At 32.8% G+C, this 15,397-nt stretch overlaps 1 protein-coding gene across 1 annotated transcript; it reads left to right on the plus strand.

Annotated features, from left to right (window-relative positions):
* The first annotated feature begins 8,888 nt into the window (after positions 1-8,888).
* Positions 8,889-11,506, plus strand: LOC139897946 (protein RER1B-like). The gene is made up of 4 exons (XM_071880661.1): positions 8,889-9,012; positions 9,422-9,789; positions 10,815-10,995; positions 11,298-11,506. The coding sequence occupies exons 2-4, from the start codon at positions 9,443-9,445 to the stop codon at positions 11,349-11,351; spliced, it is 582 nt and encodes a 193-aa protein (XP_071736762.1). The 5' UTR covers positions 8,889-9,012; positions 9,422-9,442; the 3' UTR covers positions 11,352-11,506.
* The last annotated feature ends 3,891 nt before the right edge of the window (positions 11,507-15,397 follow it).

Here is a 15,397-nt window from a genome sequence, read left to right on the forward strand (position 1 = left end):
CATAATTTACATATGCATATATCATACTAAAATCACATAAGTTACGGAGGAATCTACGGAAGCTGTCAGGCAAAGGTAACAATAACAGATACGCGAAGATATGAATTTTGTCTATACACTATTCATGCAATCAATGCAGTAAGATGTGTCTAGACTAGGAATGATAAGCAGGTAATTTCCTAAGGATAATAAGTAGATGATTTTCGAAACGAATGATAAGCAAAACTTTTGACATGCAGACACGGTCGAAGTCCAGACTCACTAATGCATCTAAACAACTATCAGTTAGACACACTAATGCAAGACCTGGTTCGCTAAGACCACCGCTCTGATACCAACTGTAGATACAGTGGGGACAACCACCGTCCCACCCAGTGCCTTCCCAGCTAACCGCCTGGTGACTACTGAGTGTACCTCAGATACTGATTTTAGGGTCTGCCTCTCGGCTACTGCCAACCCTCGTAAGGGATCGCAAGGAGTAAGAGCCAATGCTTCGTCACAGGTAACACTGTGAGAACCTCCTTTACGACTAACCCGCCACACATGGACGGCGTTATACCAGCTCTGATGCCAACTGTAGAGACCCGTCCTAATCCATCTGGACGAAGTCCATATCGATTATAAACGATTCACAACAGTTGATTACCTCGCGAGGTACTTGACCTCTATATGATACATTTTACAAACATTGCATTCATTTTTGAAAAGACAATCTTTCATTACATCGAAGGTTGACGGCATGCATACCATTTTATAATATATCTAATTATAATTAACTTAATAATAATCTTGATGAGCTTGACGACTCGAATGCAACGTCTTTTAAAATATGTCATGAATGACTCCAAGTAATATCTTTAAAATGAGCAAATGCACAGCGGAAGATTTCTTTCAAACCTGAGAATAAACATGCTTTAAAGTGTCAACCAAAAGGTTGGTGAGTTCATTAGTTTATCATAATCATTCATAACTTTAATAGACCACAAGATTTCATATTTCCAATTCTCATAAATATACGTCCCATGCATAGAGACAAAAATCATTCATATGGTGAACACCTGGTAACCGACATTCACAATATGCATATAAGAATATCCCCATCATTCCGGGATCCTCCTTCGGACATGATATAAATTTCGAAGTACTAAAGCATCCGGTACTTTTGATGGGGCTTGTTGGGCCCGATAGATCTATCTTTAGAATTCGCGTCAATTAGGGTGTCTGTTCCCTAATTCTTAGATTACCAGACTTAATAAAAAGGGGCATATTCGATTTCGATAATTCAACCATATAATGTAGTTTCGATTACTTGTGTCTATTTCGTAAAACATTTATAAAAATTGCGCATGTATTCTCAGCCCAAAAATATAAAGGGTAAAAAGGCAAATGAAACTCACCTAATGTATTTTGTAGTAAAAATACATATTACGACATTGAACAACTGAACAATGCAAGGTTGGCCTCGGATTCACGAACCTATATCATTTATATGTATATTAATACATATAATCATATTCGAATAAATTTATATATTATATCTTAGATTATATATCATATATATTTAACTTGTATATATTTAATATAGTTAATGTTTTATAGTTTTTATATATATACATATGATTAATATTATATCAAGAGTCAACAATTTGTTATATGTAAATATTTATATAAATAATCTTAATATATATAATTTGATGTATTGAGGTAGTTGCAAATAACATACTCTTATATAGAATTTTTTTTTTTTTATAAATATATTATTAATATGAAAGTAATAATGATGATAATAATAGTATTAATAATAATATCGATACTAGTAATAACCTAAATGATAATTTTATAAATCTTGATTAAAAATGATAATAATGTTAATAATAATACTAATAATTATAATATTTATAAAATAATGATTTTTCTAATGATAATAATAATGGTATTAATAATAATACTTATATATTAATAATAGTATTTAATACTTACTAATACAATACTTAATAATTAGTACTTAAAAATAATAATAATAATTAATAATAATAATAATAATAATAATTACAATACTACCTCACAAGGGAAAGCTCCAAAAAGTAAAATAACCGTCATCGCCCGGGCTCGAACCCGAGACATCTCGCCTAACTAAACACCCCTTAGCCATGACTCTGTCTTGTGTCTTTCTGTTTTAACTCATCTGTTTTAATAAACATAACTCGTTTTGTTTTCTGTTTCTTGAATGACCCAAGATAGCAAATTAGAAGCCCCAATATTCAGTCCATCAAGGGAAAGCCCAATTCGATTTTTAAGGTTGATAAAAAAATATGTGCAGTGGCCTAGACTTGAACCCACGACCTCTCGATTAACAAACACTCTTACAAACCACCGAACTGTTAAACTATTCTTGTTGTAACTTGCTCAAATAATTACTTATTATTTACGAATCTGTTCTGTCATCATCAAACTAAAACATCATCATCGTCCTTCGATTATCTCATCATAAAAATACAGATTATCATTTTTATCATCACTTTATTCTCATCATCTCCTTCATCATACACCCATGATCATCATTACCATCAACTAGGTTATCATTAACATAATCAAATCATAACATTACCCTCATCTATTTCGTTATCATTAATTCGAGTCTTAACGGTCTATTAATCATAATCACGAACGGATAGGAGAAATAAAAGATGAGTTTTGCAAAAATCACGGCATATATACATAACAATTTCCACTTGATGAGTGGGTGTTCACCTAGTCCCACCAGAAAGGAAAAAATATATGGAATACGTTTTCAAATGACATCCTGCTCCTCAACTAACTCTACCCTACTCATATCATTGTTTAACCCTTAATCAAACATTATCATTATATAGTGAACCCCATCCTAATTATTTAAAAGAAAACGTACGCATCATTTGATAAACCAAATATGGCCAACCTCTTTTCCATTAAAGTGTCGGCTATATTTTCTATCATTTTCCACTTGCATAAACTTCTTGGTGAGTTTAACGAGTTACAGAAGTAAAGTAAGCAAGTAGTAGCAGGTTATAGTTATGATTTGAAAATGCTGGTTTGGTGTGGTGTTCGATTGATGTTGCATCGAATAGGAACACAAGAAAATAACTGCACTGTAACAGTGGCAGTTTGAATAGGTTATAAGTGCAGCAGCCGAAACATCAATAAATGGGTTTTTGGGATGCTTGATCGAAAATGAAAACAGAAAAAGGAATAGTTGCAGTCATAAACGCAGATGGTTTTGTGGTTCACGCTGAGAAAAGAAGAAAAGAAAAAAAATATGAATAAAGGTGGTGGTCTTGTAATATGTGTGTAGATGAATATGTATAGGCGATGTACATCCAAATATCTCATATGATTGAAGTGGGTTTGGTTTTTTTTAAAAAAAAATTCAAACGATTCTTTGTTCAAAAAGGAAACAACAAAACGCTTTTGTAATTTGATGACGTTATTTACAGTAGCAAAAGAAAAATGAGTCCTGTGGGGTTTGGTTGTTTATGACTTCTGTGATTTGAAAGTGATATTGTGAAGCCTTCTCTATCAATTATCAATGGAATGGAGTACTTAATAGCAATTTGATCGACAATTTTAAAATCAGAAACATAAAAGAAATAAAAAAAAATAAAATAAATCGTTTAATTGATCTCTAACTGCTTTTGTTGGTTTCCTGTGATTATATTCGATCTGTTATTCAACTTAGAGACAAAGAACACAATTTAAAACAGTATGATGGATACTTAAAACAACTTCGTACGATATCAATCCCATAAAGTTTATATGATTAATATAAATATTTAATAATTATATTAATAATAATAATCATTATATTACTAATAAAAATAAATAACAATGATAATAACAATAACTATAATAGGTTAAATGTATCAAATTTCATAGTATATTTTAATTAATAATACTGATATCAATATAATAATAATAAGTTATTAATATTAGTAATTATAACAATTACATGTATTAACCTTCATATCTATATCTATATATTATATATATTGAAGATAATAAACTAACAAGTAGTGATATTTATATTAATGTTAATAATAATAATTGAAATAATAATACTATTGGTATAACAATTTATATTTTAGACTTGTAATTAATTTGATGTAATATGTAATATATATATTACGTAATATCTTTTATCAATATTGAATATTTATAAATTATATATATTATTATATATATATTATTACTTATATATAGGTTTCATAAATATATATATTCTTAGCAACTTAATTATTATGTTCATTAGTTTACATTTTTACTTTCAGTTATTTAAATTGTATTTTATTAATTTCAAACTATTATATATACTTTTGTTTATATATATATATATATATATATATATATATATATATATATATATATATATATATATATATATATATATATATATATATATATATATATATAGAGATGTATATACTTATATATTTATATACATACACTTATTTATGTATATATATATATATTTATTTGTAACTAATTATTCGTGAATCGTCGGTAATGGTCAAAGGTTAAATGTTTTCTATGTAAACCGTTCAAGAATATTCGAGACTCAATATTACAGACTTTGCTTATCGTATCGAAACCATATAAAGACTAAGTTTAAATTTGGTCGAAAATTTCCGGGTCGTCACAAAATGCGTTCTTGACGTCGAGTTGATGAATCGACCAAGAACGTGAGTAAGCAATAGTTAACACAGTGCGTATAGTAGTAGGTTTAACTACTGGGCTAAAAGTTTCATAATAATCAACTCCAACCTGCTGAGACCTGCCATCACAAACCAAACGAGCCTTATATCGCTCAAAAGAATCGTTAGATTTCATCTTATGTTTAAACACCCACATTGAACGAATAATATTCATGTTATTTTTGCGTGGTACCAAAACCCAAGTCTTATTATCTATTAAAGCATTAAATTCGTCAGTCATAGCCAATTTCCAATTAGAGTCAAGTAACGCCTCTTTAGGAGTGCGTGGAATGAGAGAGATAAATGTGGAAGCAGAAAGGTTAAAAGGAATTTTAGGCATATGAATACCCGACATGCTACGAGTATGGATTGTACGAGTGGGATGATGTAGTGGGCTCGGTTGTGGACTGTTAGTAAGTGAGGAAGGAGGCGAACTTGTTTGTGATGGGCTTGGGCTAGAGAATAATTCAGGTTGTTGGAAAGGAGGTGAGGAAGCAGGCGAAGGAAAGAGTTAGGCCGCAGATAAGAGTGGACTGTTATCTGAGGGATTCGTAGGGATATTTTGCAAAGGAAAATCGGGCCGAGTATATAGAGGAGGTTCGGCAGTAATAGAATGATAAGGAGAGGAGTTGGGAGAATTTATTTTAGAGAAAGGAAATTCGGTTTCATGAAAGATAACGTGTCGTGCGATAATTATTTTATTGTTTGTAAGGTCGTAACACTTATATCCACGGTGATGAGTGGGATATCCAAGAAATACACATGGAGTGGAGCGAGCTTGAAGTTTGTGGATAGTAGCGGAAGGAAGAAGTGGGTAACATAAACATCCGAAGACTCGAAGATGAGAATATGATGGTTGTCGTTGATATAGAAGATGAGTGGGTGATAAGTAATTTAATAGTTTGCTTGGAAGAATATTGAGAAGATATGTTGCCATTTGGAGGGCATGATGCCAAAATTTAAGTGGCATAGATGAATGAGAGAGAAGCGTGCGCATGATGTTGTTGATGGCACGTATCTTGCGTTCGTCTTTCCCATTTTGGGAAGAGGTGTAGGGACAAGAGAACCGAAAAGACATATCGTTGTTATTACAAAAGGTGTGAAAAGAGTTGTTATTATATTCTTTACCATTATCACATTGAAACGCTTTAATTGGCATGTTGAATTGAGTTTGGATGTGGTTGTTAAGTTTAAGAAAAGTAGAATAAACTTGAGATTTGTGTGAGAGAGGAAAAGTCCATAAGTAATTGGTAAAGTCATCTAAGAAAAGGACATAAAATTGATGTCCCATTGAGCTTAATATTGGGGATGTCCACACGTCACTATGCATAATATCAAAAGGTAATAAAGTACATGTTGTAAAATCAACAAACGGTAACTTTATTTGCTTGCCAAAGACACAAGATTGACAAATATTTGTCTTATTACTATTACTATCCCTATTACAAGAGATTGTTTTATTATTTCTAAGAAAAGATAAAATAGTGTTTCCTGGATGCCCCAAACAATGATGCCATAATTGTTGAGACACGGTAAGGAATGTAGAAGGTGAGGCAAGATGTCGAAAAAGTGAAGGAGAGAGTGGATAAAGGTCCCCGCTTCTATTACATCTCATTATTGGCGTGCCCTTCGGGAAATCCTTCACAATAAAATCAAACGGGTCAAATTCAAGAGAAACGTGATTATCATTAGAAAAACGATGACCATAAACTAAATTTTTTATCAATTGAGGAGAATGGAGAACGTGTTTTAATAGTAAAGGTTTAGTTAAGGTAGGAAAAGAAACGTTACCGTACCCATGTATTGGAATTCTTTGGCCATTCCCGACAATAATATTTTTATTATTAATGCTCAAAGGATAATAAGGCTTGAGTGTACCTGAAGAGGAAGCCATATGAGAGGTTGCGCCGGTGTCCATGTACCAATTTTCATTGGGTGGATGAAGGGAGAGTGTGTGAAAAGCTGCGTCAATATCCGTTGGTGTGTAGCTCATTTGCGAAGCATTAGAGGAACTATTTCCATGGTGATAATTTGACCCATGCTGATGGTTGGTCCCATTCTGAAAATTTGGCCGTGCACCTAAAACCCCTGGTCCATTGTTATTAAATTGAGAATGATTGGGCCGAGCCCAATTAGATGTTGTATAAGGGCATGGGGGCAAAGCCCATGGCTGTTGAGCCCATGGCTGGTATTGGGGTGGATAATTATTCCACAGCTGGTGATTAAAACCTGAGAACCGATTGGATTGTTGACCGCCACGGCTACGACCACCACGACCACCTCTACCACCTCTGCTACCGGAATTCCGCCCACCACCACGCCTGTAATTAGAAAAACCTTGATTATGTGTTGAAAAATTATTCGATGAAGCAGAAATCGGAGTGGAATTGGACGATTTTGAAGAATTCGCTGTGGTGGTGACAAGGGCAGAATCCGATTGATGATTGGTGATAGCGTATTGTTGCTTGCGGGTTTCCTCAAGAATCACCATCGATCGTGCTTCATAGAATTCAGGTAACTTTTTCATGTGTGCGATTTGAGAGGAAACGCTGTCATAAGCATCTGGTAACCCGGCAATAAGTTGTAAAACCATTCGGATATTGTTAACAGGTTCACCGTCGTTGCTTAGTTGATCCGAAAGGGTTTTAAGATGTTGACAGTAAGCAGAAACATTCGAAAAATTCTCCATTCGGGTGTTAGAGAATTGTGCATTCAGATATAGGGCGCGTGTGTGCTCGTTATCCTGAAAAATACCTTGAAGTCGCTCCCAAGCGAGCTGTGCAGTTGTATTTGGGGCGAGAATCGTTTCCAGAAGATCGGGGGAGATTGTTCCATAAATCCATTGTAGGACTATGGAATCCAAGCAAGCCCAAGTTTTGGTGTCTGTTGGTGAAGGTTGGGATGTAGTTGAGTCACCAGAAGATGAAGCCTCGGTGGTAGCAGCAGGTATGATATGATCGATAACTTCATATGCTCGACAATGGATTTTGAAGAGCTCTGCACAAGAAGAATACTTGCTCTTCTCAGTATCAAGAATAATAGGAATGAAATTCTTGATGTTGGTCACGGTTTGAGCAGGGTGGAAGTTTGTTTTATCGGCCATAGTATTAAAAAAAAAAAAGAAGGTTGCTGAAAAAAATAGCAGAAGATAGAAGAGCACGATTAGAGAGAAAAAATCGTGGTTAGACTCGATACCATGAAAGTGTTATGAGATTTGATGATCTCTCCCCATTGTATTGATCTCTATATATAATAGAAATATGATGTAATCCCTAATCTTAAGGGACAAGTAAATGTATACAAGGAATTTAAATCCTAATACAATTCTAGTGATATGCTCAATATACTCCTAATATAGATCGTATATCTAATAGTTAAGACCGAAAAACAAAAACTGGTTATTATTTCATAGTTTGCAAATTTAGAATCCTCCGGTTTGCAAGTGTGTCATGAGACTTTTATGATTTTGGAAGTAGAAAGTATAGATTTGAAGCAACACAAACCGAATGTTATCTACCTAAAAAATAGTTTATGTGTAATTCCATCAAGATAGAATTCATGTTATTTCAGTCCGAATAGCTAAATAAGTTTCTAATCAAGTCATTATGGTCCAAGTAAATTATTCGAGTACAATATCTATTACATCCCTAAAATCACTACCATCAATATCATTATTCAAACATTATTGTGGCTTTCTTCTATAACATGGACGACATTGCCTTTGTGTTATCCGCCATTCCTTCACATTTCTTACTTTTCGTTGTTTCAAGAAGTAAAGAGAGAGAGAGAGATCATTATTCTAAATGTGGGCCAAAAGATGATTTTGCATATATTCACATTTTAGTTGATTAAATAAACTTGTACGTAGTTATTTAGATATGGATAACAATGTTTCAGCTTTTCAAGAGTCTTCTGTCTTTGTAGAAATTGCTCAGCTGTCAGTTAAGTTCTTCGGTTTCTTAGATCAATTGTTATGGTTGAGAATGGTCTTAAGAAACGAGTTGTCTAATGACTATAACCGGCACATAGTAGAAACCTAAAGGTGTGTAACTGTAATTTCACCAAAAATAAAGGATAAAACCGTCAAACAAAGCATATTCGGTGTCTGACGTCAGTAACCGTCACCGTACGAACAATACGACTTTCTACCGTATAATACAAAAAATCGGCGATTCCGTCATTTTCTACCTCACACACTAATCCCATTCTTTTCATCCACCTCCGGCTTCTCCTCCGATCACCGATCTCTCTGGTTCCGTCACCGTCATCTTCGTCATCATCGGAGGTAACTTCTTCATTCAATCAATCTTCGTTCTCAATATTGTGTACCTAAATGATTTCATTAACTTCTGTTATGTATTTCGTTCGTTACTAAATTCTTATATTTTGTGATTAATTGCATGTAATTACAAGTTATGGCTTCTATACACTGATCACTGATGTAGCTATTCAGATCTGTGTATTTAATGTTAGATAATATTGATTGATTTGTTTTAACATCTATCTATATATCATCAGTTATGTTGTTTTATTTGATCAAATTAGGTTACCTGTAGAAATATTTCACTGGTTGAACCGCTTTTTGACATCATTAACACTTAGGAAATGTGCTTTAGAATCAGTACTGATAACTTGCCTGAGGTTTAAAAGCTAAATAATGATGGTAATTAGTTGTAATTATTTTTCTTTCTTAGGGGTTTGAGTTGAATTTTTGAATGGAAGGAGTTGGCGGTGGTGATCGATCAGCGGCTGCAACTTTGGATCAATGGAGGCAATTTTCAAGGCTTTTTCAGGTTTATTTGGATAAGAGTACTCCACATGCAGTTTATAGGTGGTCCGGGACTGCGGCTTTAGTGATTCTTTATGTGTTGAGAGTTTATTATGTTCAAGGGTTTTATATCATTAGCTATGGTCTTGGAATCTATATACTAAACTTGTTGATTGGATTTCTATCTCCATTAGTTGATCCCGAACTCGAACCTTCTGATGGTCCCATGTTACCTACCAAAGGCTCGGATGAATTCAAACCTTTTATCAGACGCCTGCCTGAGTTCAAGTTTTGGTACTAGTTTCTCTCCTTTCTTTTTTTTTTCTATCTGTAGCAACATAGTTGGTGTACCGTAGCTGATTCTCACTGGTTTAATTGTTATGGCGATAAAATGAAAAATGGAAGCCATTTTGCAGTTACAAATTCTGTATATGTAGCTCTGGTACGTGAATACTGTAGTTACTAGAATTTAGGAGTCCATATTGAAAACATTGCATTGATTATCGTGAAGATGTGATGGAAGTCTCGTGCATAAATACTCAAATAGTTTGAACTTTGAAGTACTGTTCCTGACTTCTTGTTTGTTCTTGCATTGGAATATGTATTTTTCTTTAAAATGATTGTTGCAAAGTTGTGCAGGGATAGGGTCCATTGGGTTGGGATGTGGCTCTTGTAAAATATTATCCCCTTTAGAGTTGTAACATATGAAGTACATTCTCTTGTTGATATTTACCTTCATTGTATAGGTAATGTCTTACATAGAAATTGGATATATCAGGCAATTGTAATGAGACCGAAAACTTTAATATCATTCTTACTTAGAAATTGGATATATCAGGCAATTTACAACTAGCTTATACCTTATATTTTTCATTTGATATGAGGCTGTTGTCTGCTCATCTATTGGTGTACTACCTAGCAATTGTCTTGGCATTTATTGCTTTTATGATATTAACTAAAATATTATAATATTTACGCAATTTAAACTTGTATATGTCCTGCATTTACTTTTTATTAACGTTCGTCACTTGCCTGGAATTGAGTGATAACATAGCATCCATACGAGACTTGCGATGAAATAGTTGTTTTGGCATTAACAATGTCTCCGTTTAGTCATGTATTTATATATATTTATGTTCTTTGCTTTCGTCATCAACTTCACTTTTTCATTACACAAATCATCCTTAATACTCACAATTCGAACTCTTTTCTGAGCAGTTAATTGTTCAATTTTTTATGCGCAAGTATTGGTTTCTAATTTTTACTTTACTATAATATTATCACTTATGATATAACTTCTTCTCTTGCTATGCTTTCAGGTATGCCATAACAAAGGCTTTCATCATATCATTCTTGATGACCTTCTTCTCCATGTTTGATGTCCCTGTATTTTGGCCCATACTACTATGTTACTGGTTTGTGCTATTTGCACTAACAATGAAACGCCAAATCATGCACATGATCAAATACAGATACGTACCATTCAATATCGGAAAGCAGGTATGTTTTGAACTTGAATCATCTCCTATCCTATTCTTTTTTTTTTTTTAAAATGAAGCAACTGCTAGCAATGTAAACCTGCAGTGACATCTAGAGGTGGCATTTTAACCCATTGACTTTTAAATGGGTTGATTGAGCTTATGTTTTATCTCTAACTTATTAAATGGGTGAAGCAATATATGGGTCAAATAGCACAAAAGTTGGCCAACATGTATAGCTTAAAAGTTAGCTAGTATAAGATATTTTTTACACTTATTGAACACAAGTTATCTAATAAAAACAATTTTTTTTTTGCGCAACAGAAATACAGCGGTAAGAAATCTTCAGCAGGCGGCAGTGGTTCACGAGGAGATTGAAGATCAAGCGGGTTGGTGGTGGTGTGAGATCGTGTTCTTGGATCATTGTTGTACGAAGATGAAAGAAAGGGTAATAGGTGTAGATTATAATGATAGATTACATTGATGTACAAACATGGACGTTATGAATGATGTTGATAGTGTTGCTTCATTTACGATTTATTTTGGGTTTTTCATCAAAAAAAACTGAAAAAAATTGATTGCTTTGTCGATATTATATCAAGCCTTGGACAGTTAGACTGCGAAATGCTCCCTTGTGCAGTTTGACTGCAATGGAGTACATATCATTGTCCGTGCTATGTTCTTGTTGCTACAGATTATACATGCTCAAGGTTGGCTAGACAAACAATATTCACATTTCAAGATACAATTTTACATGTTTTTTTTCCAAATCTCGTTCGGAGTATTCTGGTTTTGGAGGGGGGTCGGCTCAACATGAAGCATCTAATCTGGCCCAAAATACTCTTAATACTCATTGCAAGGCAGCTTGTTTTCAAGTTTAACACCCACTGCAACTGGTGACTATTACAAGTGGTGTTACAATACAGTTTCCGAAAAGGGGTCGATCATTAAGACAATAGCTTAAAGATTAGACTCAACAGGTCGAATATGTCAACTGCTTACAACATTAGGAATCTCTCCTTTAATCTTTGATAAACATAGCTAGGTAATGTAGATTTTTATATTAATTATGGATGAAACTCGAAAGATCGAATGGAAAAATCTTTTGAAACAATTGCACCCTAGTGAGACAACAAAACAATATGTAGAACATATCAAAGCATTCAACTATCACTGTCAACTTATTTCCTCTTCGAGTAGACCAAATTTGTATCCACTCTTACTCGGTTTCCCCCATGGAGAAGTGGAAAGTGTAGGCCTCTAGGCCTAGGCCCGAGTCATTAAATTAATAATCTGAAGCATACCAAAGTTACACGAGGTGTAGTTCCTTTGAAAAGATATTAAACAATCTTTATACATCACTTAAATCTTGATAATATCTCACCCCTACACCAAAATCAAACCAAGAATAATATTACACTTTGTAAAGCAAACAGCTTTATTGTACAAAATGATCATATCATATCATATATCAGTTTATAAAAGACGATAAATTATCAGCAAAAGGTTCAAGTAAATCAAATTTGATATAGATTAATTTAGACTCATTTACTTACCACGAATGGATTAATGTGTGTCATGTCATGTTTTATCTCTAACATGTCAAACACGTATAAGTGAGTAATTGGACAAAATAGTACAAGTCAAACGTTTTGACCGATGCATCCAAGAATGTACTTGAATACATAAAAACCTCTTAACTCTTTCATCGGATATAATAAGATTTTTTTTTTTTATACCAAAACCTTTACCTCGGGAAGAGACAAAGAATAAACATGATACAACAAAAGGACGGACGGGGACCGAAAGCAGAAAACTAAGACTAACAACGAAACCTAACAAAAGAATCCGAACACCACGACAAACAAACACAAAATAAAGAAAAAAATGACGATACAAATAGAAAAACGACAAAGAATTCTACAAAACAACTAAACCCAATAACTAACCGTCAACGTCATCGTTACCACAAGTTTTGGAACGGGATAAAAGGACCTCGTCGCCAATATTTTTGTTCAAACTTCAAACCATAAAAAATATGTTATCATTCGAAACAAATTTTCTACAGAAGTTAGTAGAACAGTAGTTTAAGTCTGTAGAAAACGGCTATTCCAAGCAAAAAAAAAAAAAAAAAAAAGTAGAACAGTAGTTTGAGTCGATAGTAAACGACTATTCCAAGCAACGTGATCAATGAAGTAACATGATAGCAATGAACAACCATTTTAACAGAAGTTGAAATATGATATGAATAAGAAAACCTATCAAATTAAGAAACTTAGTCATTTATATTTCACATCTCAAAAATTTCCATTGATTAGAATTGATCATGGTTATATAGTTACATTCAAACTCCAATGGCTGTGATTTCCTACCAAATCAAGAGATTAACTATTAAGGGAAAATTAAAGACGATCCTTTTCAGGAAGAAGATAAGTCGGAAGACAGCCCAGTAGCATGTTTAGAAGAACAACAAATTATTAGTTATTTCATATCATAAAAATTTCTAAAATGATGATGTCAGAATTATTCAGACTTAAAAAAATTCAAAAAAAATAAATAAATCTAAAGCCCTCATAATGATGTCATTAAAATATTTAATTATTTTTAATAAAAATATTTAACATGTTAATTGTATAATATATGAAGCATTATGTAGTATGTACAACCTTATGATAAAATATCTCCATGACCATATATATACAATATTTGAAGCATTATGTACAATCTTATGATAAAACACCCCTATGACAATATGTATAATATTTGAAACATTATGTACAACCTTATCATAAAACACCCCCATCATCATATGTACAAACTTTGAAACAAATTGTACAATCTTTTACAGAACACCTCATTACACATGTACAAACTTTAAAGCATATTGTACAACCTTCATATAATAATTGTATTTTAGTTATTTTAAAAAAAAATAAAGAGGCATTTGTTATTACTAAAAATTGTTATTAAAAATATAAATACTCAAGTTTAGAGCAAACTTTATTATTTACGGGATTAATTACGTTACATATGTATGCGAAATACATGTTTCAATAAAATGTTATAATGTACAGTAGCTTTTATGACAAGAAAACTAATAATTGTGATGAAAATTGAAAGAAAGTGGTTGGAGAATAAATGTAGTTAATATGTTCTCAATATGTTTGAAAAACAACAAGTTTCTTAGTCGAAATCTGTGGTTCAATGAGTTATTAAACCAAATAACTTTAGCATTTACGTTCACTTAATACCTAAAACATGTCATTAAACTGTTCCGTTTAAACAAACCCGTGGTTTCACGAGTCATTTCACTAGTTAGTAGTAAACTATATATGTATACATGTGATAATGCAGAAAATTTTACAAATAGTAAACTACATATGTATACATGTGATCATGCAGAAAATTTTACAAACAAATGCAATCACATATAAGATATTTAGAGACTATAGAGACTATTCATATTACATACATACACTTCTTTGTCCAACATTTTTCTAGAAACCAAGATGAACTTCAGGCTCCTTTCACCACTGCTGGAAATCAAAATTAAAGATGATTTAGTTCCTCAATGATGCTTTGATCAAAAGTAAGTTTGTAACACTCAAGAACACGTTTCCGGCAACTGCTGCCTTGTTTAATCAACCAAACATTAACAGATCTATAAGAAAATGTAAAAGTTGTCACATAGAATGAACTTGTATGGTATATTGATGATACTAGGTGCTACTATGCATTATAAATAATAAGATCCAATAACTTTCAAAACCACAACATTTCGATTAGTAACCGTACCTGCTTCCTACAACGATTTGCTACTTCATACGTTTGTGCATTGTCTAAAAGAATTGTGCATTTTTCTTCGTAATTTTGACTTTTCTGTCTTCAACTTTATTACATTCAATTCTATACATGTATCCATAGACATTCAGATAACTATAACTATAATAACTATAACAATTATAGCACATATTATAAACATAACTAACTTATTGATCTAACATCTAAATTACCAATGTCCATGTCCTATAGTCTATAACAAGCACTCATAATGGTATATGTTCTTGTAGTATTTAGTTTCATGGTAATATATCTACTCGGTTCTCAGTTTGGTCCCTTCGTAAACATCAACTCAGAAGTAAATCTCATAAATTCTGGTTCAACAAGTCTAAAATTAAAGAACATTAAGTAATTAAACTTAACCATTCCATGCAAAACGTACAGTCTTCAAATCATAACCAACTAAACCAGGTACTCAAAACATAATAAAAGATGGACAAATTCATATGTTAACATGAAAATTAAATTCATAGATAAAGTGACCTTTCCAAGAAAGCTATATGTTTCCCTTTTTCCCATTCCTAGTGAAGTTCTCATCATCCCATGTACGATACGTTTTCTAGAAAAACTGGGTCCGACCCTCA

This window comes from Rutidosis leptorrhynchoides, chromosome 3, assembly GCF_046630445.1.
Source record: "Rutidosis leptorrhynchoides isolate AG116_Rl617_1_P2 chromosome 3, CSIRO_AGI_Rlap_v1, whole genome shotgun sequence".
Taxonomy (NCBI): domain Eukaryota; kingdom Viridiplantae; phylum Streptophyta; class Magnoliopsida; order Asterales; family Asteraceae; genus Rutidosis; species Rutidosis leptorrhynchoides.

Coding starts and splice junctions, on each gene's coding strand:
- LOC139897946 (XM_071880661.1), top strand. CDS start 9,443: ATGGAAGGAGTTGGCGGTGGTGATCGATCAGCGGCTGCAACTTTGGAT. Junction 9,790..10,814: donor CTGCCTGAGTTCAAGTTTTG/GTACTAGTTTCT, acceptor CTATGCTTTCAG/GTATGCCATAACAAAGGCTT. Junction 10,996..11,297: donor CATTCAATATCGGAAAGCAG/GTATGTTTTGAA, acceptor TTTGCGCAACAG/AAATACAGCGGTAAGAAATC.